A 27269-nucleotide genomic window follows, 5' to 3' on the forward strand; every position below is an offset into this window, starting at 1 on the left:
CCTCAGGCTGGCAATAGCAACCCCCCCCCCGATGACACATGCCAAGAAAACTCAATGGTTTCACCTTAGGGTTGCCATAAGTTGGAAACATAAATTGGGAGCCGGTTAAAGGTATGGGATGGGTGTGTGTGGGAGGAACAGGTACACGTCTGCTCCACTCCTTCCCCTGTCCTCCCCTGCCTTTAACTGGCTTAGGGAAGCCAGTTAACGGGATGGGAGGGTGGGGGAAAGATAAGAAACAGGTGCACGCTGGCTCTTCCTCTTCCTCTTCCCTCCCTTTAATTGCTTCTCCAGAGACAGCTGAAGGGACTGGAGGGCAGAGAAGAGGAGGAACAGGCACATGTACCCACAGAGAGAGCTCTGTGTGCCAGACAGGGTACACGTGCCATAGGTTTGTCACCACTGGACTATGTTTTAGACTCTAGTACTCAGAATCATCCAAGCCATTGTATTTCCCAACATCTTTTATGGATGTGAGAGTTGGACAGTAAAGAAAGCAGAAGAATGTGGACAGCCAAAAAGACAAACACATGGGTTCTTGAACTGATCAAGCCTGAAACATCCTTGGAAGCCAAGATGATCAAACTAGGCTGTCATACCTTGGCCACATAATGAGAAGGCATGGATCATTAGAAAAGACAGTAATGCTAGGAAAGGCACAGGATAGGAGAAAAAGAGGAAGACCACATGCCAGATGGATAGACTTAATCAAGAAGGTCACAGGTATGAAACTTCAGGACCTAATCAGAGAAGTGGAGGATAGGGGATCTTGGAGATGTATCATTCACAGGTTCGCCATGAGTCAGGGTCAGTTCAAGGGAAGTTAACAACAACAAACTCAGAAGCCCAAGCCAGCATAGCTAAATATCAGGGATTCTGGGTACTTAAGTCCAAAACATTTGGAGGACCAATGGGAAACTATGGACTGTGGTTTCTGTCAGCAAACCATAGTTGAAACTAACCAGAGATTGCAGTTCAGATGTGACACTAAAGTGACTTGAAAATTTCTGTTTGTTTCTGCATGGTTGCACAAGAGAGAAAGGGGGAAACGAGAGCAGAATGCACTGCCATTCAATCCCATCATGATAATCCATTGCTTTCATTACATTCAAATGCAGTCAAATACGTCTTGGTGGTGGTGGGGAAAACAATATAATGTCTGTAAGATGAGATAAATAACTGCCACAGAGAAACCATCATTCAAGTAGTGCTCAAGTATCAAAGGTTCTAAGAAAAAATACGCTAACTGTTGTAGGGGAACATCAGTTTCCTTTCAGGGGACTTTTGATTTACTATCTAGAGCCTCTGAATTACAACTCCTAGAATTCTTCAGTTAGCATGGCCACTAGCCATGCTGGATGGCGAATTCTGGGAGCCGAAATTCATAGCCAAATTCCAGTAGATAGTTCCAAATGGAGTAGATGCACATATACATTCCACGTTCCCATTATTTCAATGGGTCCACTCTAGCTGGAACTAAGGATTGTATTTTAGTGCTTGATAAGGAGATAAAAGTGAGTATAGCTCTGCCCCCAACACTTTGCTTTCCTCCACCTGTCAGCTGCTAATGCCTTCTCCCTTTCCCCAAGGAGCAGAAACTTACCCTGGGTTTGGTAAAGAGGTGTTGACAATGGTGGCCGGTATTCCCCCAGGCTTCCTGGAAGAACAGATGTATGTTGTCTCCCACAGGCATTTCTGGAACTCTCCGTTCCAGGCAGAGGATAAATACTCTTCCAAGGCCTAGCAAGCACCTGTGTCTTTGTTGCCTGGCTCCAAAGTGGGTTTCCAGGCACTGTGATCGGAAGAGGGGAAGATGACAGAAGTAGCTTTATGAGCAGGCCTGAGTGTTTGTTTAAACAATAGTATGGTTGTGCCAACATCTACAGCTTGTTTCTCAGAAGAAGAGGAAAATACAATATTCAAATTACCTGTATCACAGGGTCAACACTACCACTGGGTAAAGTGAAATGCCATCTCAGACAGAAGACATAGCAGCAAATGGTTAGTTACTTAGTGGAAGATGAGACTGAGGGATGCTTTGTCTCATGATGTACTAAGATAATTTGTCTTATAATTTGCCAGATAAATTATTTTATTTAGATGGGTCGGAGGCACAATTTGCTCCTCTTCCTCAAGCAGAAACATGGGTCAGTTCTGCTGCTTCTAATGTAACCATCATTTGTTGTGGAACTCCATGTGCCTCAAATTCATCTGTTCTCCCACTACCTTGTAAAGTGAAAGTTTGACCAAACCAATAAACTGCAATTTTACTATGTCCAAAGTCTAGAAACTATGGTTGACTTTAAAATTTGATTAGTTAAACAAACTAGGATAGCAAACCAGGATCTGAAAAACATGATTTTAAAAAAAGTATTTATGGTTAGAGTAACTCCTAATGTTGAGTATTTGGACACAATGGGAAACTGTAGTTTCTAGCCTGCCAAGGTAAAGCCACATGAGACTGAGTCTTGTTCAGGTTCATGATCCTAACCAATTATTAGTTTGTTGCATGACAGGATTGGAGTTAACAGTGTCAATACACATGAAAAGAAACTAGGGAAATCTATAGAACACAAATGTATAATAGTGAGTCTATAATTCACATCAATATGCTTTAGCTTTAAAAATTACAGCTCATTTGTTAAATTTAGTATTTACATACAACATAGTGCTACCAGCTCCTTGGCACACTGTATGTTGAATATTGTTTTGTTTATGCTGTTTCAGTTATGTTACTTCCTGCTCTGCAGTATATTTGAAGCTTTAAAAACATAACCCAAGAATATCAATAATTAACAGTTGCTCATTTTATTAAAAAAAAATAAAGTACATCTTGAACTTAAACCATTCAGATTCACTTTTATCTTCTCTTTAAATATCAGCAGCATAACATGCACCATATGTTTATTCTGACCAAAGTTCGCTGTATTCTACATTATCAATGAAGCATGCACAATTTCAAGTAAATGAATATGTGGAAGCTTTTTACACATTATTCCTGTGTCATCGAGTCACTATAATGAAGCCAATAGCCCATAGATTTTGGTACACATTTCCTAGGGCTGGTGTAAGAAGATATTGTAACTTGAGTCAAAAACAAACTTCAGTAATCACATTCACTAGTTCTGCTGTGGTATTGAGGTCCCATTGCAGGGCCAAGAAAATGTAAGTTAAAGCTGCCTCCTGCAAGACTGTCTTCAGCCATTCTGTCCAAGACAAGGGACAAGGTGGAGCCCTGCCCCAGTCCATATAGAAAAGCTGACTTTACTCAGCTGAGTCTTACTCCACTACTGAGAGTTGGAATGTGTCCTCTACCACAGTTAAGGCAGAGGTCTAGTTTAAGCAGCCCACGGAGACAAGTTTTATGGCATACACAACTCTGTCATATAACCAAAAGAAACACCTATAGAGTTCATGAAAAACAGCTAGGAGGTTACTGCTGGTGACCCTCTCATCACCCAGCAGCTACTAGTGACTTCCACATCAGTGGGGAAGTGAATCCATTCCCAATGCAAGTTTGAGCTTTAACGAATATATCATAGGTGCTGGGCCTCTTTTGGTTATATGGTTCAGCACCTTGGATGGTTCCTTTACAGTTCAGACTTATGTCCAGAGCAGATGCACCATCCCACTGACACTGGAGCCATGACAGTGAGCAGTCCCTGTTAACTGAGAAGGTCCCCTCATCATGCCTAGTGGCATGGCTACCTGTGTGTGACATCCAGTAGACCTTTCTTAGGGCAAAGAAATCAGGAAAGCCATCCAAAATTGGATAAGTGAAAGAATTTCCCTGCACCTGTGATGGTGCATACGGTACTTGACTTCCAGCTGCAAGAACAGAACTAACTGAAATAATATAGATTAAATGTTTAAGAGAATCATGCTACTAGCTTAGTATATTCACCATAGAACTTGTCAAGTTTAAGGCTGCGTGTGAGACATATAACTGGATGCAAACTGGCTCTTTTTGGCTTTTTGTTTCTGCCAGCACCAGCAGTAACAGTATTCAAAAGGCATATTTCTTGCACCTTTCTGGCCTATCTTTTCTGTATCTTATGTTACAGATTGCACAACTACATTCCATATGAAAGCCATTTTTTATACTTATTTGGTCCAGCTCAGAGGTAAACAGGTGTTTTAAATGCATACAGAACCTAATGTAGAGAGGGTAACACAAGCATTTTTATCTCCACATATTCATCCATCCACATTTATCAGATTCCTAATGCCATGATCCCAAAGGGGGGGGGGAGTACTTGCATGGCTATTTATATTTTGCATAAAGTACCCAGGATGAAGTTATATTCAGTGTCATAAGGTATCCCATGGAAAACATACTCAAATTTTACACAAATGAAATACATAGGCAGTGTTACTAAACATTATAAAAAGGAAGAGACGCCACACATCTCACTAGAAACAGACCTACCTGGATATGATATTCATATAGTCAGTAGCCTGCCAAATAAATTGTCTAGTTCCAGTTTTCCAGTTACATACAGATAATTAATAACAGCAAAAAAGAAATGAAAAGAATCTGAAAGTAGGTACTGTAATTCTTTTGCAGCATTTAAGACATATGAATCCATTTGTTGTTGTCTTGTGGTTTTCTACCAGAGCTTGGAAAAATTACTGTTTGAACTGCAACATATACTTTGGGGGGGAATTCTGGAAGTAATAGTCAAAAAGGGTAAAAATTTGCAAACTCTGTTTTCTACAATAGTCAACTTCAGTAAATGCAATTCCTACTACTATGACATAAGATGCCAAATGTCCAACCGTTCTCTCATTATCACACCTTTTAAAAGGCAGGAAGGTCATATTATCTCGAGGAAAATCCACCAGTCACTTTAGACTAATGAAGATGAATGGCAACTGTACATTTTTATCCTAATTACTTCTCTAAAATAACCCATGTCATACATAGAGGTTCCACTGAAATAAAATGGATGTATGGCTATCAGTGTGCTTCAAAACAAGATGTTGGTTATCACCAAGGACAACAGGCTATGACTTTTAAAACAGATGACCTGACAAATAGATAAATAATACATTATTTTCATTAATGTTCCATTTCTCAGAAGTGACATTCATGAATTTTTTTTCATTGATAATTTACACTGAATATAAATGACAGAAGAAACGGGAACACATATGTTAATGTAAGCACACTGCCTCATTTCCGAATTAGACTTTTTATGTCATTTCCTAAAGCCAGCTCCAGCCAGTTATGTTAATAAATGGAATAACAAGGCCCCCATGCCTAAGGCCACCAAACCCATTCGGTCCACATGCTTCCAACCAAGTTGAATCGATATTAGCTGATTAGAGTGCTCATCACTTGACAACTCTTTTATTCGTCTCCTTTGAGGTAAGATGTTTTCATACATTTAGCAATGAAACAAAATGGATAATTGTAATCTAAATAAACAGGAGCCTTGGAATTGTCTGGAACCTTCAGACAGTCCTTACTAAGATGTTAAAGCGATCAACACCTGACATCTGTTAGCAGGGAGGACTTCTGAGGTAAAGGGCTACCAAATCTGAAGAAATCAGGTACTTAGACCAGTTTAACTTTTTCATGAGGTGATAGCCTTTGTGACACGATAATCTTTCCTCCCAATGTGACGCAAGGATTTAAGAAGAAGAAAACAACTTCTGGCCCCTCCTCTCAAAGCAAGACACGCAGACTTTTTTTAAAAGGCACAAATATCAATTCTAAATAGATGACGAATTCTAAACAAAATAAAATAGGAATATCAATTAAAAAAACAAAAGACTTCTGCTTTCCAAAGAAGATAATTACATCTGCTTTCAGACTGAATTGCTTTCAGCTGGACAGGAACAGAACACTTAATACTCCTGCCATTTCAGTTATGATTATTATTCATTATATTAAAGTCCAAACAATAAATGAATCAATAATAGCATAAATCCAACAGGAAAAAGAACTAATTAAATAGGACACTGATGATGCTGGTAAATGATATGATCCCATTTAGTGCTTTTCCATAAGCACTTTTGAGCGTCTTTCAGCTTAACATTTTGCTTCTCAATGGAAAAACAAATTACCATAGAAATAAATGCAACTGAAGACATACACACTCTAAACAATGCAACAAATGGTAAAATAAAATAAAATAAATGATTGCTTAAAATAATAGAAACAATGACAAAAGGTACTATTAATATCACACAATTTTCTATTTTTGGCTTGACTAAATTACATACATACTGAACTTTGTATAATCATTTACTGTTCTTTCTATAGCATTCTAATTACCTTTACATTTTGTTTCTTGGATTTGGTACTCCTCAGCATTTGAAATGCCTTGAATGGTCATATCTGTATGGCCTGGCAGGAAAACTGAGCTAGTCCATGCTGTTGAAGCATGTAGAAATTGTGTAGGTTGGTGTCCAATCCTCAGCATATTGCTATTTTCACAGTACCTTTTCTTAGAGAAATGGTTCTCTGCTATGTCTATGATATTCCATTTATATTTCCTGTCAGGAAAGTGCACCAGCCCATCCCAGCATGGAAGGCCATGTTCTGGAGACTTGACAAACACTGGTTGACAAGCTGTTGGCATTGCCAAGATCTTGCTTAGCTGTGGCGTTCTGGCAAGTAAGTGTTTCCCCATTTCTCTTGATCGGGTGGAATTCACATGCATCGCCACCTGAGTGCACCGGTACGATGTAGAGGTTTTCAGCCATGTACTTTCAGCCACCATGGTCAGCTTCCATTCAGTGCAGTTAAATATATCAATTTCCCTTCTATTAAATCCAGCAAAGGCAGTTAGTTAGGTCTAATGTACACAGGGAGAGCTACTAGATGCAACTTTCACCAGAGCTACATCTAGAACATGGGGCTCGGGCAGGTTACCACCAATTTATTGCCTTGCTCATATGATCATTTGAGGTCTTCTGGGTCGAAGCTGGTCATGAACAATTTTCAGATGCTTAAAACACAAAACATCAAGGATTCAGCCTTGTTTGACTTTGCTCTTATTGTAGGCTGACCTGAGGGACACCCTGTTACCTAAGGCTAACATTCTTATGTGGGCATGCTTAGTAGTTCCGGTCCTTCTACTACTGCTTCTCTCTGCTTAGCTTTGTGGCCTCAGGGTAGAATCAGGTGCCACTCCTACCTTAGGAGTTTTAACCCTGCTGGCCTTATGCACGTAGCAGACAGTAGCAATGTCATCACAGAGCATTTACATGATTGCATTCCCTTAGACATTGATACAGAAAAAGAAGAAAATGTAACAATAGCACTGTAGGCACACAGCTATTTTAAGTTTACACACAAAATATTCACTAGTTAATTATAAACATCTAACTTTCAGTGTCGATGCAACTTAACAGGTTCCTGAAGGAAATATTTCTGGCAGTTTCCAGTCAGGAAAATCTGATGCAGATGGTTTTATTAGTCATACGTGATGTTCTTCTAAAATGCCACTGAAATACTGCATGAGGATTTGCACAGAACTTGAATAAACTATGCCTATTACTTGAACAAATATCAGTCTAGTAATACTTTAGTGAGATTTGAATGGATTCTTTGCCTATGTGCAAAATGGCATGAGTAATGCTAACCAACACATCTAGTCCTAAAACAGAGATTTATAAAACAGGGTAATAAACATGTGTTGATCTCACCTATTTATCCCCATCTTATACTTGGGTGTCACACAGTGTTAATTAACCATTTCCCACCTGTCACCAAGGATGATATTTAAATTTGATATTTAACTTTTAAGACAGGTTATTTATACTCTGGATATTCTCAGTTGTCATCAATAGAGCCAATCTACAGCAGTGAACAAAAGAAAAATTACCAGCAGTCGCAATCTTACTCCAATCTGATTTTGTTAATAATACATAAAGTTGCAGAAGTGCCTCAAGAAAATATCTGATTAGACTACGAATAGTTTCTAATGAACTTTTGCACAGCACTGTCTTGGATCATAATGCCCTCTAGCCACATTTACTATGTTCTTTAAAAGCCCTTGTACCTACCTACTCCTTACAAATGTGTTTGTGCATTTATTAGCAACTTTTTATATGAAAATAACTTAAAATGCAACTCCTATTGTTCTTTAGCCCTTTCCTATGTACACTTAACATTTGCATGCAACATAAAAATATCATAACAACTCCACAAGCTTTTGGAGAATGGAAATGGAAAGAGTGAACTAATACTTGCATTTGAAAAACAGGTTGCCTTCCAAGCACAATGGGTATTTTAATCAAAGGATCTGACCTGAGACCAAGAATCTATAGTAATACTAGTAAGTGTGAATGTGGTACTGGGATACTGTTGGCAGTGTCTTAAAGATACTTGAACCTGAAAGCAAAATATGGCAAAGGAACATATTGACTGCACATGAATGTGCATATGTGGGGGAAACCATTAGTACAATACTAGAAAAAGTTGTCAGTAGCTAGTCATGGAAACCCAAAGATCTGACATGTCTAATAGGCCAAAATATCTTAGGACACCAAGTTCTTTTGCCAAAGACTTATGAACCTGACACATTTTAAAAACAAGATTGCAACTGATAATGGGAAGATATACATAGAATGTATCCACACTGCATTTTGATACCATTTTAATTGTCTGAAACCCACAAACTATAGAATCCTGAGATCTGTAGTTTGGTGAATTAGAATTCTTGGCTAGGAGCTCTGGTATCATGGCTCAGGGAAGTGCAGTAGATCCCTTTAGGACAAAATTCTAGGATCCTCACTAAACTGTAGCCCCAGAATTCTACTGGATTCATCCACAAGAGTGAAATGAGTATCAAACTGCTATAGAAGTGTAGTATAGATACTCTTACAGGCAGATATTAGCAAAGCTAACACGGGGGCATTCATACGTACTGCTGAAGAGATGCAGATCGCTGTACTGATGCATATCGGGTTTGTTGTACCCATTTTGTTTTAGGTTCACCAATCTCTTTGAGTCTTGTTAACCCCTGTGTTATTCACACATGTCATCATTTCAAGATAAAATGGAACCACCTCCCTTCTTTTGAACAATACAGAGTGATCCAAATTGATTCAGAAGCTTATTCACACTGCCAACAATGCAGATCAATGTAGATCTTTCAGGACACGTCAGAAAAAAACCTGGTATCAACTATCCCAGGTTAAGTGGGGGTTTTGCCAGCCCCCCACCAAAAGTGTATCGAATGCATTCAGGATGTGTGTGAACAACAAGGATTCAACCTGGATTCATTCTGGATTATTTTCATAATGTGAATAGGACTACAGTTCCCTGAAGATAACCTTTACAATTCCTGGTTGCAGGTACTATCCCATCCTTAATCCCATCTATCTGTCTGTCTGAAACAAATGGTGACAGCAAAACAACATGGTTGTACTATCAAACTCTGATATGTTAGAAAAGGGAAAAGAACAACAATGTATATTCACTATGCATAAGGAGAAGCATATAACAAAAAGTTCATATACAGTATTCTTTTGATGTTTTTATTTTTCCAACTTCAAATGGAAGTTAGACATGTAGACTTTTAAAAGCCTTTACATTCAAAAGATGTATCTTTCTCTTATAATGAAATGATATATATGTCTACTCAGAACTAACTCCCATTAAGTACAACTGAATTTACTCCCAGATAAGTGGTGACAGGACTGTAGCCAATAATCTCCAAAGATTTCAAGGGCTTTTAGTCTTGATTTTTGCTATTGTCAGAGTGTAATTCTGCAAATGTGTGTGTTATAAAAAAGCATGACTTTACAAAACCTTCATGCTCTTTTAATACACACAAAGAGAAACACACACATACTCAACAATTTTCTTGGCTGTGAATTTATCTTCTGAGGTTTGGCATTGCTTCTTTTTTGTGTCCCTTTCTGCAATACATGAAGGTTAATCATGTTATAATGTGAAGAAATCTTTGGTCCCCAGAGCAAACCTTTTTTTAAATAACTGACAGACATATCAAGTTTGCTGATTAATATATTTTCACAATTCTTGAAAGAGAACAAAATTCAACAGGTACAGTGCACCCTTGGCATATGTGCCCTCACCGTACACAGTTTTAAGCTTAAGCGGACGGCAAGGGGCAAGATGGCACACACCAGCATTCAACTCAACGGGACTCCAGCATACGTGAACGTATTCCCCGCATATGGCAAGGGCATACTGTATATATTTTTATTAGAATGCCAGAATTTATTGGAGGTCCATCTGTGTCAAGCTTGAGATGAGGAAAGAAGCAAGCAGTTTGTGCCTATCTGTAACACAGTTTGTGGGCTTTGCAATTCTGCACAAACCTGCTGGAATAAGCCTAGCCATATGACAGTGCTGAATGGAGTTGAGGCTGTGATGCTGGGGCTGAAAGAGGAGATCTCCTCTCTGGTCTGCACACAGAGGTTAACTTCCAAATCTCCATATGGTGCAACTTATTGCTGATGCAGACATCTCTGCATACTCTTCTCCATGTATTTTATTTTCAGTTACAATGAAAATGTTTCTGCCACTGATGGACAGGACTAGGAAATAACTTTACTCTCTAGTGTAAATAAGTCTATTTAAGGAGAGGGAGTTTGCCATCTTCATGCATATACCTTCCATCTGTTCATATTTCTCAGCGACAGTCCCATTTAATTCTCTGTTATCCCATTTGTTAACCCGCTACAGTATTATTGTAATACGTTCCAGAGTTTTTCTCTTCCTCCCATTCTCCCACTTTGTTCTGACCTTACTTTAGTGGCATGACCAAGCTTGGTGACACATGGTGGGTGGGGGCTGCCAGGGGGCAGTGGCAGCCTCCCTTGCCTTCCCCACTTGGCCATCCACCTGCTGCCTGCTCAGGGCTGCCAGATGGGCAGCCTGGCAAGTACAGCAGTGGGAGAGGATGGAAGTCGTGCACTTGTCCCTCCACCACCGCCACAACTGGCTCTTGAGGAGAGAGCCAAACAGTGGCCAAGCCCCTTTTCCTTTGCTGCCACCATGGTTCCCTCCAGAGGAGAGAGCTGGGTGGCGGTGAAGCCAGCAGGGGCATGTGAGCCCCTGCACCTCCCACTTCCTATCTCACCTACTCCCGCTCCCTGGCCACCACCTGGCCAGGCACAGAAAGGGCTGCTGGGTGGTGCTGCTTACTCTGTCCTCCCTCTGTCCATCCTCTCCCACTCCATCACTTGCCTACCCAGCTGTTACCTGCCCTGTCCAAGCTACGTTGGGGCCTTGGAGACCTTTCCTGAAGATGGGACATCCATTCCTTTATAAATTGGGTTTCTCCAATATAACCAACACCTCACAACTATAAATGTGTAATTATAAACATGCCCGTATATACCCTCTATCATTTGACAGATGAAAGCTGGGATACAGGTAGCCAAGCCACATTGGAGTGTGGTAAAGATGAAAAATATTATTAATGAAGAAGAACAGACAAATTAGAAGAGGCTGCAGCAGTTTGATTTTGCCTAAATCTACAGTTGGAAGGCATGCATGTGCATGTTCATAATTATACATTTATAGTTGTGATGTGTTGGTTATATTGGGAAAATCCTATTTATTAAGGAGTGAAGCTTCTAGGATCTTAAAATGATATCCAGTCTTTGGGAGAGGTCTCCCTAGCTTGGAGAGGGCAGAAATCAGCTACCAAGGCCATGTCAAAAGAGACAGAGGCTGTGTGTAAGCCATTGTGCACCTGCAAATATTTTGGGACAGCAACTGCAAGCATTCTGCCGCATTGGCCATGCTTGCTAGGTATTTTGGGACTTGTAGTCTGTCAATCTCTAGAAGCTTATAGTTGCCCATCCCATTGTAAACAATACAGATAGAGACCAATTTTTCTGAAAAGGCCAGTTTAATTGTAGATATTACCCTCTCTGCTTCACTCCATTTTGCACTGCTTGTGGAAATAGCTTCAAGTTAATCTTCAGTTAACAAGGAAGACACCAAATACAAAGAACTAATGAATGTCTGCACAATGTCCATGTTGCCCACAACAACTGATGTGGATTTCCTCTTGCAGAGACATACTCCTTTGCATGTTAAAATTTGCCAATAGTGAGAGGATCACCATAGGGTTCATCAAAACCCTTAATCTCTTATCCACTCCTCAGTTTGCTCAGCTGTGCACAATGCAGCAACCCAACATCCCATTATGAGAGGTGTCTACAAGCCTTCTCCCTTCAACTTAATTAATAGTTCAGATTTGCCTTTTCCTTTGTCTCTCATAGAGTTCTGATGTGTGGCCCAAGTGTGCAGGAATAGTGTAAGGAAAGCTAAAGGTCAAAATGTGCTAAGGCTGGCTAGGCAAGCAAAGAGCAAGAAAAAGGGTTTTTTTCAGATACATTTGAGGCAAGAGCATGATCAAGGTAGTAGTGGGGATCACAATGAAAAGGCAGAATTATCCACTACCTATTTTGCTACAATTTTTTTTTAAAAAAGAGAACTGTGGCCTTGGCAAGGGATCTAGGTTTCAAAGCAAGATTGACAGAAAGTTAGTCAGGAATTACCCAGCTAACCTTAACAAGCTCAGATCTGCAGGACCAGACAAATTACATCCCAAAGTAGTGAAGAAAATTGCTGATGTACTTTCTGAACCACTTGCCATCATGTCTGAGAAATCTTGGAGAACAGAGATACCAAAAGGGATGCCAAAGACCCAGAGAATGGCAAAAAAGGCAAAAAGAAAAAAAAATATCCAAGAAACTAGACCAGTCAGCCTAACCACAATATCAAGAAAAATACTAGAATTGACTATACAGGTCTCTGTCTGCAAATATCTTGATGGCAATGCAGTAATCTACTGGAGCCAGCATGGTTTGTCAAAAATAAATCCTGCTAAAATATATTTTTTTTCTAGTCAAGTTACTAGTTTAGTAGATGGTGGGAATGCTGTGAATGTCATTTATCTGGATTTCAGGAACAAATTTTATAAGATCCATCATAATGTTTTGATTAGTAAACTTATTAAATGTGAAATAAATAGGAACACTGTCAGATGGATTCAAAACTGGTTGGAAAACTGTGCTCAAAGAATCATCATGCTTCAGACTGGAAGGAGGTCTTGAGTGAAGTGCCTCATGTTTCTGTCCTAGGGCCATTATTCTTTAATATTTTTATCAATTACTTTAGATGATAAGGTGGAGGGAATCATGATCAAGTTTCTGGATGACACAAAACTGTGGGGAATGGCCAAAACATTGGAAGACAGGAACAGCATTCAAAAGGACATAAAGATAAATGAGAAAATTGGGTTGGAATTAATAAAATGAAATTAAATAGAGACAAATGCAAAATTCTACATTTAGGCCACAAAAATCAAATGCACAGGTATAGGATGGGGGAAGACACGACTCAGCAGTACTGCATGCAAAAAGGACCTTGGGAGTATTGTTGATCATAAGCTTTACAACATTCTGAATCTGATGCAAAAAAAGGCAAATGCTACTTTAGAGCATTAATAGAGGCATAGTTTTTAAGTTGAGGGAAGTAATAGTTCCACTATAATCTGAAGTGGTTAGGCCCGCCCTGGAATACTCTGTTCACTTCTGGGTACCTTATTTTAAGATGGAAATACAGCATTTCCACACTGAAGAAATAAACCAGTTTGATACCCCTGTCATGGTTCCATCCTGTGGAATCCTGGGATTTGTAGTCTGGTGACGTATTCAGCCTGGTCTGTCAGAGAGCAATGGTGCCTCATTCTTATTGTGTGCCTTCAAGTCAATTCCATCTTCTGGCAATCCTGTCACACAGCTTTCTCCCCCCCCCCCTTTTTCTTTATTTTGTTAAAATACAACAATTATTTTAATTTTCAAGATTGTTTTCTCTTTCCATCGCCAAGTACAAAGTCTTTTTACAGGAGCTTCGGAAGTGGAAAACAAAACACTAAAGAGAGGCAGAAAAGACTGCTTTAACATTCTGCAAATTATTTTGAATCCACTGCATCTACTGAATCTACTGAGTTTTCTTGACGAGAATCGTTCAGAGGAGGTTTTGTCACCGCCTTCCCGGCAGGTTGAGAGTATGTGACTTGCCCAAGTGGGTTTCATGTCTAAGCGGGAAATCAAACCCTAATCTCCAGTGTCATAGTCCAACACTCAAATCACTATGCCATGCTGGATGTCCAGTTTGGTGCCTCAGCAAACTACAGATCCCAGGATTGTGTAGGGTAGAGGCATGTCAGGTAAAGTGGTGTTAAACTGCTTTAATTCTGCAGTGTAGATATACCCACAGACAAGCTGGAGCAGGTTAAGAGAAGATCATTGAGGATGATGTTATGGAGAACAAAACATATAAGGAAATGTCGAAGGAGCTGAGCATGTTCAACTTGGTGAAACGTAAATTGAGGGGTGACATGATTACATTCTTTAAATATTTCAACAGGTAGGCTTGTTTGCTGCTGTCCCAGAGGGTAGGACCACATCTAATGGTCTGAAATTACAGGAGAGTAGGTTGTAGGTTTTGACTGAATATTAGAAGAAACTTCTTGACAGTAAGAGGTGGTGGTGGGTCTCCTTCTCTAGGCATCTCCAAAAAGCAGCTGGACAGCTATCTGTTGGAGGCACTTTAGCTGGAGATCTTGTAATGAGGATGGGACTGGACACCATGGCCCATTAAACTCTTCCAACTCCATTTATTATTAAAAAGGGGTTCACAAAATAAATCTCTTAAGAAAGAAAATAAATGCCATTGTTCCACCGCCATATTCCAACAGATGACAGATCTAGCAGTTTAGACTCTCAGACTCTTAACACGTAAGAGCTTTCCAATTGCATTGAGGTTAGCAGGGCATCTGTGTTTATTAGTTGCTTCAGGAAGAGAGCACCATGTGGCCAGCTGTCAGATGCAACTTATGTCCCTTCTACAGGCCAGCAAAGATGAAAGGGGGAGTCAGAGGGTGAACAAGGCAACAAATGCCTCAGATAGCTGAAATGCCTTCTGGGTGAGTTATTATCATGACCATTGAATTTCAACTCCATCTGTTTGTTTTGCCAGTTCCAGGAAAGGAAACACTCACTAGTTGCTAGGCAACAAGTACTCTCTCTGGCCCTAGCCAACCCCCCCCCCCAAACAACCCACACCAAAAAAACCCACAAAAAGACAAAAAAAACAACGACACAGACACACACAAAACAGTGGATAGAAAAAGGAAAGAGTGGTCTTCGTTTTCCAACCTCACACCATCAGAATCCACATTAACATTTCAGTCTTTAGGCTTTCACTTCTTTGGGGGAAGGCATGGTGGGAGGAATCTAATTCTGCATGCATATGAACCTCGGGTAGTTTTTAAAGTGGTTGTATTGAAGCTTTTAGCTGAACAGAAGAAGACTAAAATATGTTCAACCTGAAACAATGGATAAAACTGAAGGGGAAGGATAGCTGTAAAGTAATTTTTCCTGAGCTATGAATATCAACTTGTATGCAGAAAATATCATATAAAGAGCAGATTTAAAGTGAGAAGAAGGAGGAGTGAAGATAGGAGGAAGAAACATCAACAATCTAAGATATGTGGATGACACCATACTACCAGGTGAAAACACCAGGGACTTGGAACAATTACTAAGAAGAAAGTGCAAAGGCATGACCACAGAGGAGCTACATAAATTCAACCTGGACCATGAAGAAATTGAAATAGTAAAAGAGTTCCCTTACCTTGCATCAAATATTGTTCAGAGTGAAGACCACAGTCAAGAAATCAGGAGAAGACTAGGAATGGGAAGGGGACCTATGAAAGAACTAGACAAGATCTTAAAGAGTAAAGATATACAATTGAGCACTAAAGTCAGAATTGTCCAAGCCACTATATTCTCCATTACCATGTATGGATGTGAGAGTTGGACAATGAAGAAAGTGGATAAGAAGAAAATCAAATTATTGGAGATGTAATGCTGGAGAAGAGTGCTGCAGATACTGTGGATATCCAAAAAGACAAATTGGTCCTGGCGTATCCCTGGCGTATCCTTTGGGGCGGCCTGCACCCACCCCTTTCCCCGACAGATCGAGGCCTCAGCGGCCACAGTGGCAGCCCCAGAGGCCCCGATCCACCGCTTTTCTATGCCTTGGGGAAGCGGCAAAATGCTGCTTCCCCGCGGCCTAGAAAGGGGTGTCCTTGAGGCTTCATGCCTCAAGGACACCCTGACAGCGGCAGGGAAAGGCATCTGTATCACTGTATTGCGGTATCTCTGTATTGCTGGTGCAGCCATTTAAAGGCTGCGCCAGTGATACACGCAGGAAGGAGCTCCGAAACGGAGCTCCTTTTGGCGCCACTGAAAGGGTGCCACAAGCGCCCTTCAGCGGTGCCAAGATGTAACGGCTGTGCCACGCCATTTGGACACGACATGGCCGTTATGACAAAATGGTGGTGCCCGTGTGTACTGGGCGCCGCCATTTTGACACCCCCATCACGTGCTACGGGTGAGGCCGGTATGGATGCTGCGTCCTTGGCCAACTCCTTGCATGTGATGGGGGCGGTGCAAAGGCCCGTTTTAATCAGGCAGGACTCATTAGAAAAGACAATAATGCTAGGAAAGTTAGAGGTAAGCAGAAAGAGAGGAAGACCACATGCCAGATGGATAGACTCAATAAGGATGTCACAGGCCTGAATTAACAAGACCTAAGTAGAGCGATGGAGGGCAGGAGGTCTTGGAGACGTCTCATTTACAGGGTCTCTATGAGTTGGGGTCAACTCGAGGACAGTTAACAACAAAAACATGAATATCAGTGTACCAACTCAAGGCCTAAACGGTCCAGAAGCAATAACATAATTCTAGTATTATGTAAAGTGATCTTGCAGCACCTTTGAGACTAACTGAAAGAGTGAAGTTAGTAGCATGAGGTTTCACAGACTTAAGCCTACATCCTCAAGTTTCAGAAAGCTCATGCTACCAACTTCTCTCTTTCACCTAGTCTTAAAAGCATCACAAGATTCCTTTGTACTGTATACTGATTTTCCAGACTAACACAGCTATGCCTTTGAATCATTCTATTATATGCAAATAAACCAGCTCACATTTATTTGTTTAAGACTCCATCCTTCTCCTGTTATTGGCATTCAAGGCCATGGAGACATTCCAGAGACATATTCTATCTTTCCCTCTTAACTGATTTTGTGTGCCAATAAAAAAAGGACTGAAGAAGTGGTGGGTAAACACAGGGCTCTTACAAATAGGGTGCTTCCAGGCAGAAGGCTCTCTTGCTGCTAATTAAAAACCATCATATGATTATTCCATCTTCCCTCTGTGAACAGATTTTTTTTTTCTGGTAAAAAAAGAAAAAGGCAGAAGAAATGTGTGTGTGTGTGGGGGGCACACCAGAAAGTAACAAACAGCACACCAGCACACATGTTCTGCTGCACAGAATTTACTGTTTGAGGCAAGATGAGTGCAAGAAAAAACGTTGTCTGGAAGTCATTGACTTCCTACTAAAATTCCATGACTGAAGTAAGGCAATTGCAAGTAGAAGTTTAATCTGAAAACATATTTGTTCCATTTTTCTGCTGAGGCTAAATCAATATCGAGAATTAAAAATACACTGATGGTTCTTTAGCCACATTTTCTACTTGGAACAGGCCCAGGTAGTCAATTAGTAAAGATGAGGCATGCAAGATGCTATTTCATTCATGCAATACATATAATTTATATATAATGAATTACACATCCTATGGTAATTTTAGAGATTACAGTATATTCTGCAGATGCTCAGGACTCAACCTCAAGGTATCACTCAATGACTTCTCTATTTATCTAGCAATTAAAAAAACATGTTTATGATACTATTCTTATTAGGAGACATTCATAGTGAAGTACCTTACGTGATAAAGTCTGGAACAATTAGTAGACAATAAAGGTCTTTTACAAATGCTGTCCTCAAAATATGCTGCTCTCTCATAAATAGTTGTACTGAATATTACCCACATAAAAATTTATAGTAATACATTCCAGCTTAACAAAAAGGTAATTGCATCTATAAAAAGAATGTAAATAAGTTTGTATTATTAATATGTTAATACAAACAGAACCTAAAGACACATGATGATTGAAAAAGTAAAAAATAAATAAATACAATACAGCTTTTAAAACGTAATAGGCTTTAAAAACTTTATAGGTATTTCTTCTTTGTTTTTTTTAAACATATATATTGGACAACATTATAAACTTGTAAAGATGTCATTGTTCTGATGTTTTGCAGAACATGGAAGTAAGCATACTCCAAAACAAATAGATTGTTTCTCAATGGCATCTGGTACATTAACTGCAGATTTTTTTTTTTGCTGCAGTTAAAGACAAAACAAGACATTTTCTTGACAGATAAACAGCAACTACAAAGTTCTTGCATGCTGCTACTGAATTCAAGTTCTGTAGATGAAGAAATTAGATTTCTTCTCCATAACAATTACTTTGTTAGAAACCACAAGGTTGGAGTAAGTGACTGATTTACACAGATTTGATCTAATGCAAGGGCTTGGGTATGAAGTAGCCCAAAGTGATAAGGTGTTTTCTTGCTTCTTTTTTTTTTTTAGCACTGAAATATGCAAGCATCTGAGGGCACAGAAGTGGGTGGGCACCAGAATGATAGAGATCAACTAAGGCAAATGTAATCAGGCTTATGGGTAGAAGTGCATTTAGGTCAACCAACAAGCTAAATTTGCACAGGTGCAAAGAAGTTATGGTAACTTCTTTTTACTTTGCAGTCAAAAGAGAAAACATAAGAGAAGCAATGGAAGAACAAGGGTCAAGAAAACAATGGAGGGCATCAGGATAAGGTGAGGAGAAATGGGTCTTTCCCCAGTCCTTTCACTCCTTTTCATGTAGAAACTAGACCCCTCCATCCAATGCACCCTTTATATGTGAACTGGCAAATGGCTCCAAAGCCCCTCAAAAAAGATTGGCTAACCTTATCACAAAATGGCCAGTATACAATTATGTACTGCTTTTAAAAGAGGCAGGACAGAAAGGCCACCATCTTGGCAAACCACTGTTGCGTTCAATTCTCAAGGGGATTCTTTTAGTTTGGGTCGGATATTTGTAGGGGCACGTAAGACAGTATTCTTTCCTTAAAGGCCAAATTAATTCTAAATCTAATACAGCCATGCCAGCAATGAAGGAAAATTGGTTCAGTTAACTAGTTATTTTTCTCTAAAGTCAGATGTTGTTTTGGGTTTCAGGAGATTTTAACAAATAATGAAGATATCTCTGTATAGTTCTAGAATTCAAAAACATAGTTGGGTTAGGAAAAAAATCAGCATTGTTTCTAGAAAATGCATACTGCAAACTGAAAAATCAGTATGCAAAGGGAACTTTGAGACTAACTACCAGCTACTTTCTTTGGTTAGTCTCAAAGGTGCTAAAAGATTCCTTTGAATCTGTATAGTTCTATTTCTCATATTCAAAAGTGACAACTACCTGCTTTCTTCCTTTTCCTCTTTTGTCAGTAGTGAAGTGTGTCTTTTGTTAACTGAGCCTCTCTGTTCTTCCACTAGAATTCCACCCCTTTGTTCATGCAAAGCAAGTCAGACATGCTCTCTTGAATTATTCTCTGATACATTTGCAATCGCACTGTCTCTTCCCCTCCTTGCTTTCCGTTCTCTCTCATTATTCTTACAAAGATATGAACCTCAACCCCAGTGATTTCTTGTATGGTTATTCTGACTCATTCCAAGATTTCTACATAGAACTACCGCACACCCATGGACTTCTCCATTCACTTCAATAGGGGACATGCCACATACAGACATCGTCTTATTTGAAGTGAGTGGGTAAATAAACTAAATCACAAGCTACATATGACATCACAAAGTAAATGTGGCATTTAATGTATAGTCTAAAGCTATAGCTCAATTGTTTCCTCAATTAGGGATGGGGAATATGCAGCCTTCCAAAAGATGTGAGACACTAGTTCTTATCCCAGATCATTGGCCAAGTTGGGTTGGGTTGATGGGACTAGTACCCACAAATGAAACCAGACATCCCCCCACTTTAATTAATTTAAGTGGGATTAATGGAAGGGAAATGTTTTTGTAAATATCAAGATTTATCCCATCCCTCCCCAGCTTCAACCTTCCCCAAATCTGCCCCCTCCTATGTCCATTTTGTGGGAGCACTCTTATTGGAACCAATGGAATCCCCCTCCCATGTCTCTAGCCAAAACAGGTAAGAAATTTTAAGGGTTGTGGTAAGGAATATTCCAATGTACTGTGATCGTTAGGAAACAGGGTTCCCCCTCCCAATATGTTTAATTAGCTAAAGAAAAGCTGGGGACTATATAGTTAAATACTAGCTATAGTTTCTCTCTGACTGTTCCTCTGAATCAACGACAATGCAAACAATGGAAATTGAAGCAGCTTCGTGAAGCACACACAACGTGGGGGGTGGGGGCAGAGACAATCATCATCATAGGCAGCCCCCCAGAACCTTGCAGCTTATAACAATCATTATGATGGTGTGTGAGAATCTTTTTTTAAAAATTCCTATTATTATTAGTGTGGGTTTTAAAGTGTTTTAATTTAAGTTTTAAATACTGGTCAATTTAATATGTATGTGAAGTCGAAGGCTTTCATGGCTGGCATCCATAGTTTTTTGTGGGTTTTCGGGCTATGTGGCCATGTTCTAGCAGTTTCTTCTTCCGATGTCGCCAGCATCTGTGCTGGCATCTTCAGAGAATGTTTGCCTGGAAAGGACGTTGTCCACACATATATATAGCCAAGTCCTTTCCAGGCAAACATTCTCTGAAGATGCCAGCTACAGATGCTGGCGAAACGTCAGGAAGAAACTCTGCTAGAACATGGCCACATAGCCTGAAAAACCCACAAAAACCAATTTAATATGTACTTTACTATGGACACTTTAAACGGAACTTCTTTTTAACTACACTGGAAGCAGCCTTGCATCCTAGCCCTTGAAGAAGGTACTGTTTATTTTGAATGAATGCAAGTTTCACCAAATATGTGAAGCATTAGAAGAAATGATCTGGATGTAAACCATGTAACACTTTATGTGTTCTCAAAGCCTCAGCATCTACAATTGAACCCCTATGTTACAAATATATAGACAAGATCTAAACTTAGAAAGACGTTAAAGAGCCATATTTGTCTACCTGACATGCTGCTGGGAATCAACAAAAGGTAGTCATTCTCATTGCTCTTTTCCACCAGTGTCACCTGTCAAGGATAAAACAATGACAATAAGTTCTTCAAAATGTAATGAGCATTATTCTGGCACTGCCAGACTACAACCCAGATGGGCATTATTGAACTGTAGTTTTAAGAACTGGTGCCTAAGCTTATGTTTCTCTCCTTCCATCCCATCCTCCTTGTGTGTCATGTCTTTTAGACTGTGGATCTCAGGGCAGGAATTGCCACGCTACTCTTCTTTGTAAGTCACTCTGAAAACTCATAGTGCTTCAAATTTATTTTTATTTATTTTTAAAACATTATATCGTATCCTTGTGTTTACACACAATTAGGGACACCAAGAAACAATTATATCTAATTGTAAAATTAAAGTACTAAAACTCAAATACATTCCAAACGCTGTCTCCTGAATAGGAGTACTGTACTTCAATCTTGTCAGGATTAAGACCCAGTTTATTAGCCCTTACCCAGCCCATTCCTGATTCCAGATACCAGTCTAGAATGTCAGCAGTTTCCCTGGTAATGGAGGAAAGAGTAAAATGGAGCTGTGTGCCATCCATATGTTGGTGATAAATCACAGAGACTGAGATATTAATTAAGGGTGTAATAATTTCACTAATGATTAGTGATTGTGAATATCGGAGTCAGTTTACATTAACAATGGATGGGGATTTAAAAAACATGTTGAGGTTATTTTAACAGTTCATGTTAACTTTAGAAAGGGTAGGGGTAGGAGAGGAAATGGCATATAACACTTGGCTTGCCTGCAAGTGACACATTTTGTTGTTGGCATCTCCCAATGAATTGTTTTAGGAAATTTAAGTTGCCTTCCCCAGCGTGACAATTTCCAGATGCATGAAACTGCCACAATTGGATTTTTGACTGTGGATGGCGGTATTCCTAGCCCAAACTCCTCAAAAGTGCCAGGATGGGCAAGGGTGTCTGAAAGCACAATATACAGCTAACCTATACAGGTATGTTTTGCCACTCCCTTGCTCCAATTCTTCTCTTCTTTCTAATCCACTCCTGGCAACACATATGCTATTCACTCAATCTTTCATATATCATAGACTTTTAAGAGAAAACAACATAAAACCTGTCTAAAATATAATACATAATAATGTATAAAAATAATAATGTCTAAAAATGTCTTTAAAATAACTGGAGAAATAATGAATATATGCTACTCATTAAACAAAACCATGTAGAGTAATGTCATCCCCACTAATTATATTACTTCTGAATGCTACTTTCCCCCCATTGCAAAACAAGTAATTCATTACAGTTAACTGCATTACTCTGCTTTACTACATGGATCCTTGGACAAGGCAATAAACAGATGATGAACAAGCATCACTTAGAGGATGTAAATCCTGACTTGATTCATCCTTGTGCAGTAAATAGGAAAGTCTTGATAATTTTCTTCTTTGGTCTCAGAGAAAGTTGTGCTTTTTCAAAAGTGGCTTTTCTGTTGTCATATTTTGTGCAAATTGCTAAAACCATGACCCTCCACCCAACCGGTATTACTGTCTCAACCAGAGCCAAGATCTCTCAAAGTCACAACCATAATCTTAACAACAGTGAGGTTTCTTCACATTCCTAATAACTCTTTCTCATATACTGTATAGAGATAGAGGGGTACAGAAACGTTGGAATCATAAGAACCTGAGTTAGTGTTCTCATCATGAAATGAAGCTTTCCTCACACATCCTTCCCATTAGAGCTCCCTCCTTCCATCCCTGTAAATCAGATCTTATATGCACACAGGGGGCTTCAGATGGAATGGGAAGGTGGATGGAAACGCTAGAGTCCCTTTTATGGGAGTAGAATTACCTTCTGCCCAAACTACAGATATATAAACGACCAGATACAACAAAATCTAAAATCCACAAAAGAGTGATACATTTATATATACCAACCAAAATGAAGAAAATACAACATGCAGTATTTCAAAACTTCACTGCCTTCCTCATCAGGCAAAATGTTAAAAATCTGACAGGAGAAGAAAGATGACAATGTTTGAGTTGCAGGCCTACATTTTGTCCCACAATATATTTTTGTTGTGTGTTAAGATAGACTATAGAGCAGTGACTCCCAAAGTTTGTACCTCCAAGTGTTTTGAACTTCAACTCCAAGAAGCCCCAGCCAGCTTGGACAACAGTCAGGAATCCTGGCAGCTGAAGTCTAAAACATCTGGATAACCAAAGTTTGGGAACCACTGCTCTAGAGGGACATCTATGCAGACAGTATCCACTTCCCTTCTCACCCATGTGAGGGTTTGTAGTTTTGTCAGATATTTAGTGGTGTTATACTGTATTATTTCTGCAATACAGATTAGACTTAAGTAATTATATGAATTTGTTAAGGCATTATTTTATTTTTTTAAATGCTTCTCTGAGAATTATAAAGAAAGGGCATATATTTTGCTCTTAAATATGAAACAAGTCAGGATTTAATATGGAGCATTCATTTATTTCATATTATTTAAAGATCACGCATAATTCAATGGGATTTAAATCTGAGTATACAAACAAAAAACTGCACATAAAAGCCTCATTCAACTAACCTGTTCAGAAATCAGCCTTTCCATATAACAAGATCACTGGAATGCATTTATACATTTTTGTTCAGCAGTTTTCCCACCAGCACATCTCTTTCTCTAAATTATACAATTGATACAATATCACCCCTGCCTCTTCCATTACCAGCAACAAGGAAAAACTGTTGTTCTCCATACTTCCAAACTGAGATTCAAAATCAAAAGGAGAAAAAAAATGTATATATACAATAGCATGTAAATTTGGGATGTAGTTCATGGCCAAATCTAACATATTGTATTATGTTCAGAACATACCGTCTTGCATTAACAATTGAAAACAACATACAGTTTAAAATGCAAATAAAATAAAATGTAAAATAAATGCATATTAACATAAGTATTATGTAACATTGTGTGTTATTTTCTGTTGTATGTTGAAAAGAAGGCACAAAGATTCAGAAATGGAACTGAGAATCTACAATTCCTGAGAACAATTATCAACATCAAATTAACCTGTTTACTATCTAGATTTTTATTTTATTTTTTATTATAGTGCTACAATTGCATAAAATACTAAGAATAAAATTATACAAACAAGCCAGTGTGTCTCAACCTGGTGCCTTCCAGATAGACTTGTTGGCCATGATGCCTAAGGATGGTGGTATTTAGAGAAACAGAGTTGAGGATGGCCAATTTAGAACTCTTTTCTAATGAGTTTTTCCTTCTCATGATGTGTCCAAAGTACGACAACATCAATTTAGCCATTCTGAATTCCAAGGAGAATTTGGGCTTTATCTGTTCTAGGGTCAATTTGTCTGTCTTTTTGCCCATCTACGTTAATACCTCAGCACTCTTCTCCAGTACCATATCTTCATAAATAAAGGTTAATAATAATAATAATAAAATAATAATAATCTTGAATGAGTTGATTCTTTTTCTGTCCGCCATCTGGCTCTCACATCCCTACTTGGTGATGGGAAATACAATGGTTTGGACAATTCTAACTTTAGTATTCAGTGTTATCTTTGCACTTTAGGATCTTGTCTAGTTCTTTCATAACTGCCTTTTCCAGTCCTAGTGATGATACCTCAACCCATATCTCTGTATGACCTTGTTCAGTGTTTTCATGTCTTGTTTGTCTGTTTAAAGGTTTAACCCAAGCTCCCATATTAAAATATAGCTCATATATTTCATTCAAAATTAATTATATTGAATTTGTTACTCCAAAATACATTACTAATGTAATTCTTTCCCTGAAAAGGAAACAGGAGAGAGCAGAAGGTGTGTGTATGGCATAGTGATGCATGGGACTTTCATTCTGGCATAATGATAAATCAATATATCCATTCCCACAAATAGGAAAAACAGTGCCTTTGCTTTCCTATATCAAGTCTACACAATTCACTGTTTCCAGTGCATCTGTAGAATGACAAATTACAAAATTTCCATATTTTATCCCTTTATGATCCCTTAAATCATTTCTCTTGCCAATACTCCATACCAATTCATCCAGACAGATTTAAGCTTTCCTAGACCATGGGGCAAAAACTATTTATTTCTAAATAGGGCTGTTTGTTTTGTAAATGAGTTATTTCTGCCATGATTATGATGAAAATTATAATTTTTGGGAACTTCTAAAAACCAAGGAAACAAAATTCTTAACTTGGTTGAATATGTGGGGATTAAAATCTAGACATTTAGGGGCAAAGTATTCAAAGTCCCCTGGTGGGATAAGCAAATGTGTCCTCTTTTCTTTTTTAAAATTTCAAATTCTTTATCTTGCATTTCTGAAGCAATTGGCAATTTGGGAAAGTTCTAAGCAAAACCACACAAAATTCTCATCCTTCCTTACTTCTGAGTGGGATGTGCTAATACTGTAGTTGCGCCTATGTTTTCTGATATTTTAACCAATTGTGTTATAGATATGTTTTTTATACTTCATCATATTCAGCATTACACACAATTTCTAACACATTGGAGATGCTTACAACCCAACAGTCACACAATAGTACAATTCTGGGGCTAGGGTTAATTGGGAAATATTGTCCATTACACATTTTTTTGGAACAACAATAATGTACGTAAATCACAATTTGAGCATCAATTTCTTCTTTAACCAAGTGAGTCCAGTGTACACTTTAAAGGATTCATAATGAAATCTGAATTCACTGTAAATTTGCTTTCATTATAAGGAAGAAGGTCTGCCTAGTTTCTCTTATTACCTTTGGCTGCTATGACCTCACTGTGTAAGAAAGTTTTTCCTACAGCTTTGAAATTTGAAACACTTCCATTTTCAGTTTGGTTCATTTCTACCGTTACTAATTTCTGGTATTCTTCTTTTTCTCTAAGGTGCTCAAGAGCATTTCAGGCAGCTATGTGCTGAAATGAATGCTGTTCTGTTGTGGTATTTTATATTTTAATTATTTTGTATGCTTTGCTGTACATGGCTTTGTGCTTCTTTCAAACACAAAATTGTCTGATTAATTAAGTAAATAACAATAAAACTGACATAGAGAAATCAAGCCAGGGGAGTAGGAACCCACCCTGTCCTCCTCACTGAGAAATGTCACCTTAGTGACATTAGTATGGGAAATTATCCTATAGCACCCTCCTGTGGATATATTGTATTATTTTTATGGAAGACATCCTGTTCAGAGGTAACCTCATTAGACATATTTAAAGAAATAGTGTTCTACATAAAATAGATCTGCTGTTAGCAGATATTTCAATAACAGAATAAGCAAGGGATGTTTCTTTTGTTGGATCTTCATCTTCAGAAAGTTAGTACATGGAGCAGGGGTTATATCACACCTGTTTGCCAAAGTACACATGAAACATTTTATGCTGCATTGGGGTATTCTGATTTAAATGAAGACAATCTAAATCAAGAATTTAAATCAGCAGCAAGGAAAACACAGACCAATGCTTAGAAACCAGAGACAGGTTTCTGGCTTTGTTAATACATATAAGACTACTAAGCAAGATTACTGCCTTGAAGAATAAGAGTGAAAACATAAATACACTTATTTGGAAATACACACTATTGAACAATATGAGCCAGAGCTCCTGGTTAATTGTTATAGAGGTTTTCTCTATAAAAGGAAAATTTTTATCTTGTAAGCCGCCCCGATTGCATTTTGTAGAGAGGCGAGATATAAATAATAATAATAATAATAATAATAATAATTATTATTATTATTATTATTAAAATAAAGATCTATGTTGTTGGTTGGTTGAAAAATAAACATATATACTTTAGAATTGCACACACTGGGGTATACAGGTATTTGGGCATAAGATTCAACATTTTCAAAGGAGCAAACACTTCTTAATGATCTCAATGGATAAGCCTAGATTGAAACTTCCTAGTTGGTTGTTCCTCTGAGGATGTGCTAGTCCCTGTATCCAGAAGGGATCACATAATAATAAATGTTGTATTATGTGTTGGACTGTTTATCATACAACCCTATGCAGTTCACCCCGCTGTTTCACAGATGAATACACATGACAGATTATGGTCTGCAAATATGAGTAGAAATTAAAAAAACAAACAATTAGTTTTTTTAAAAAATCCTTTAACTTAAAAAACACACAGTTATTATCCATCATAT

General features: G+C 38.6%; 1 protein-coding gene across 3 annotated transcripts in view; it reads right to left on the bottom strand.

Annotated features, from left to right (window-relative positions):
* Positions 1–27269, bottom strand: part of THRB (thyroid hormone receptor beta) — a 240343-nt gene that overhangs the window by 50472 nt on the left and 162602 nt on the right. The window contains exon 4 of one of the 3 annotated variants that reach the window (XM_042477057.1): positions 21083–21146. The exons of the other annotated variants lie outside the window; for them this stretch is intronic. Coding sequence (XP_042332991.1) covers positions 21083–21089 — 7 coding nt within the window. The 5' untranslated portion in view covers positions 21090–21146. The remainder of the gene's footprint in view (positions 1–21082; positions 21147–27269) is intronic. 3 annotated transcript variants of the gene reach the window in all.

This window comes from Sceloporus undulatus, chromosome 6 (assembly GCF_019175285.1).
Source record: "Sceloporus undulatus isolate JIND9_A2432 ecotype Alabama chromosome 6, SceUnd_v1.1, whole genome shotgun sequence".
In the NCBI taxonomy this organism is placed as follows: Eukaryota; Metazoa; Chordata; class Lepidosauria; order Squamata; family Phrynosomatidae; genus Sceloporus; species Sceloporus undulatus.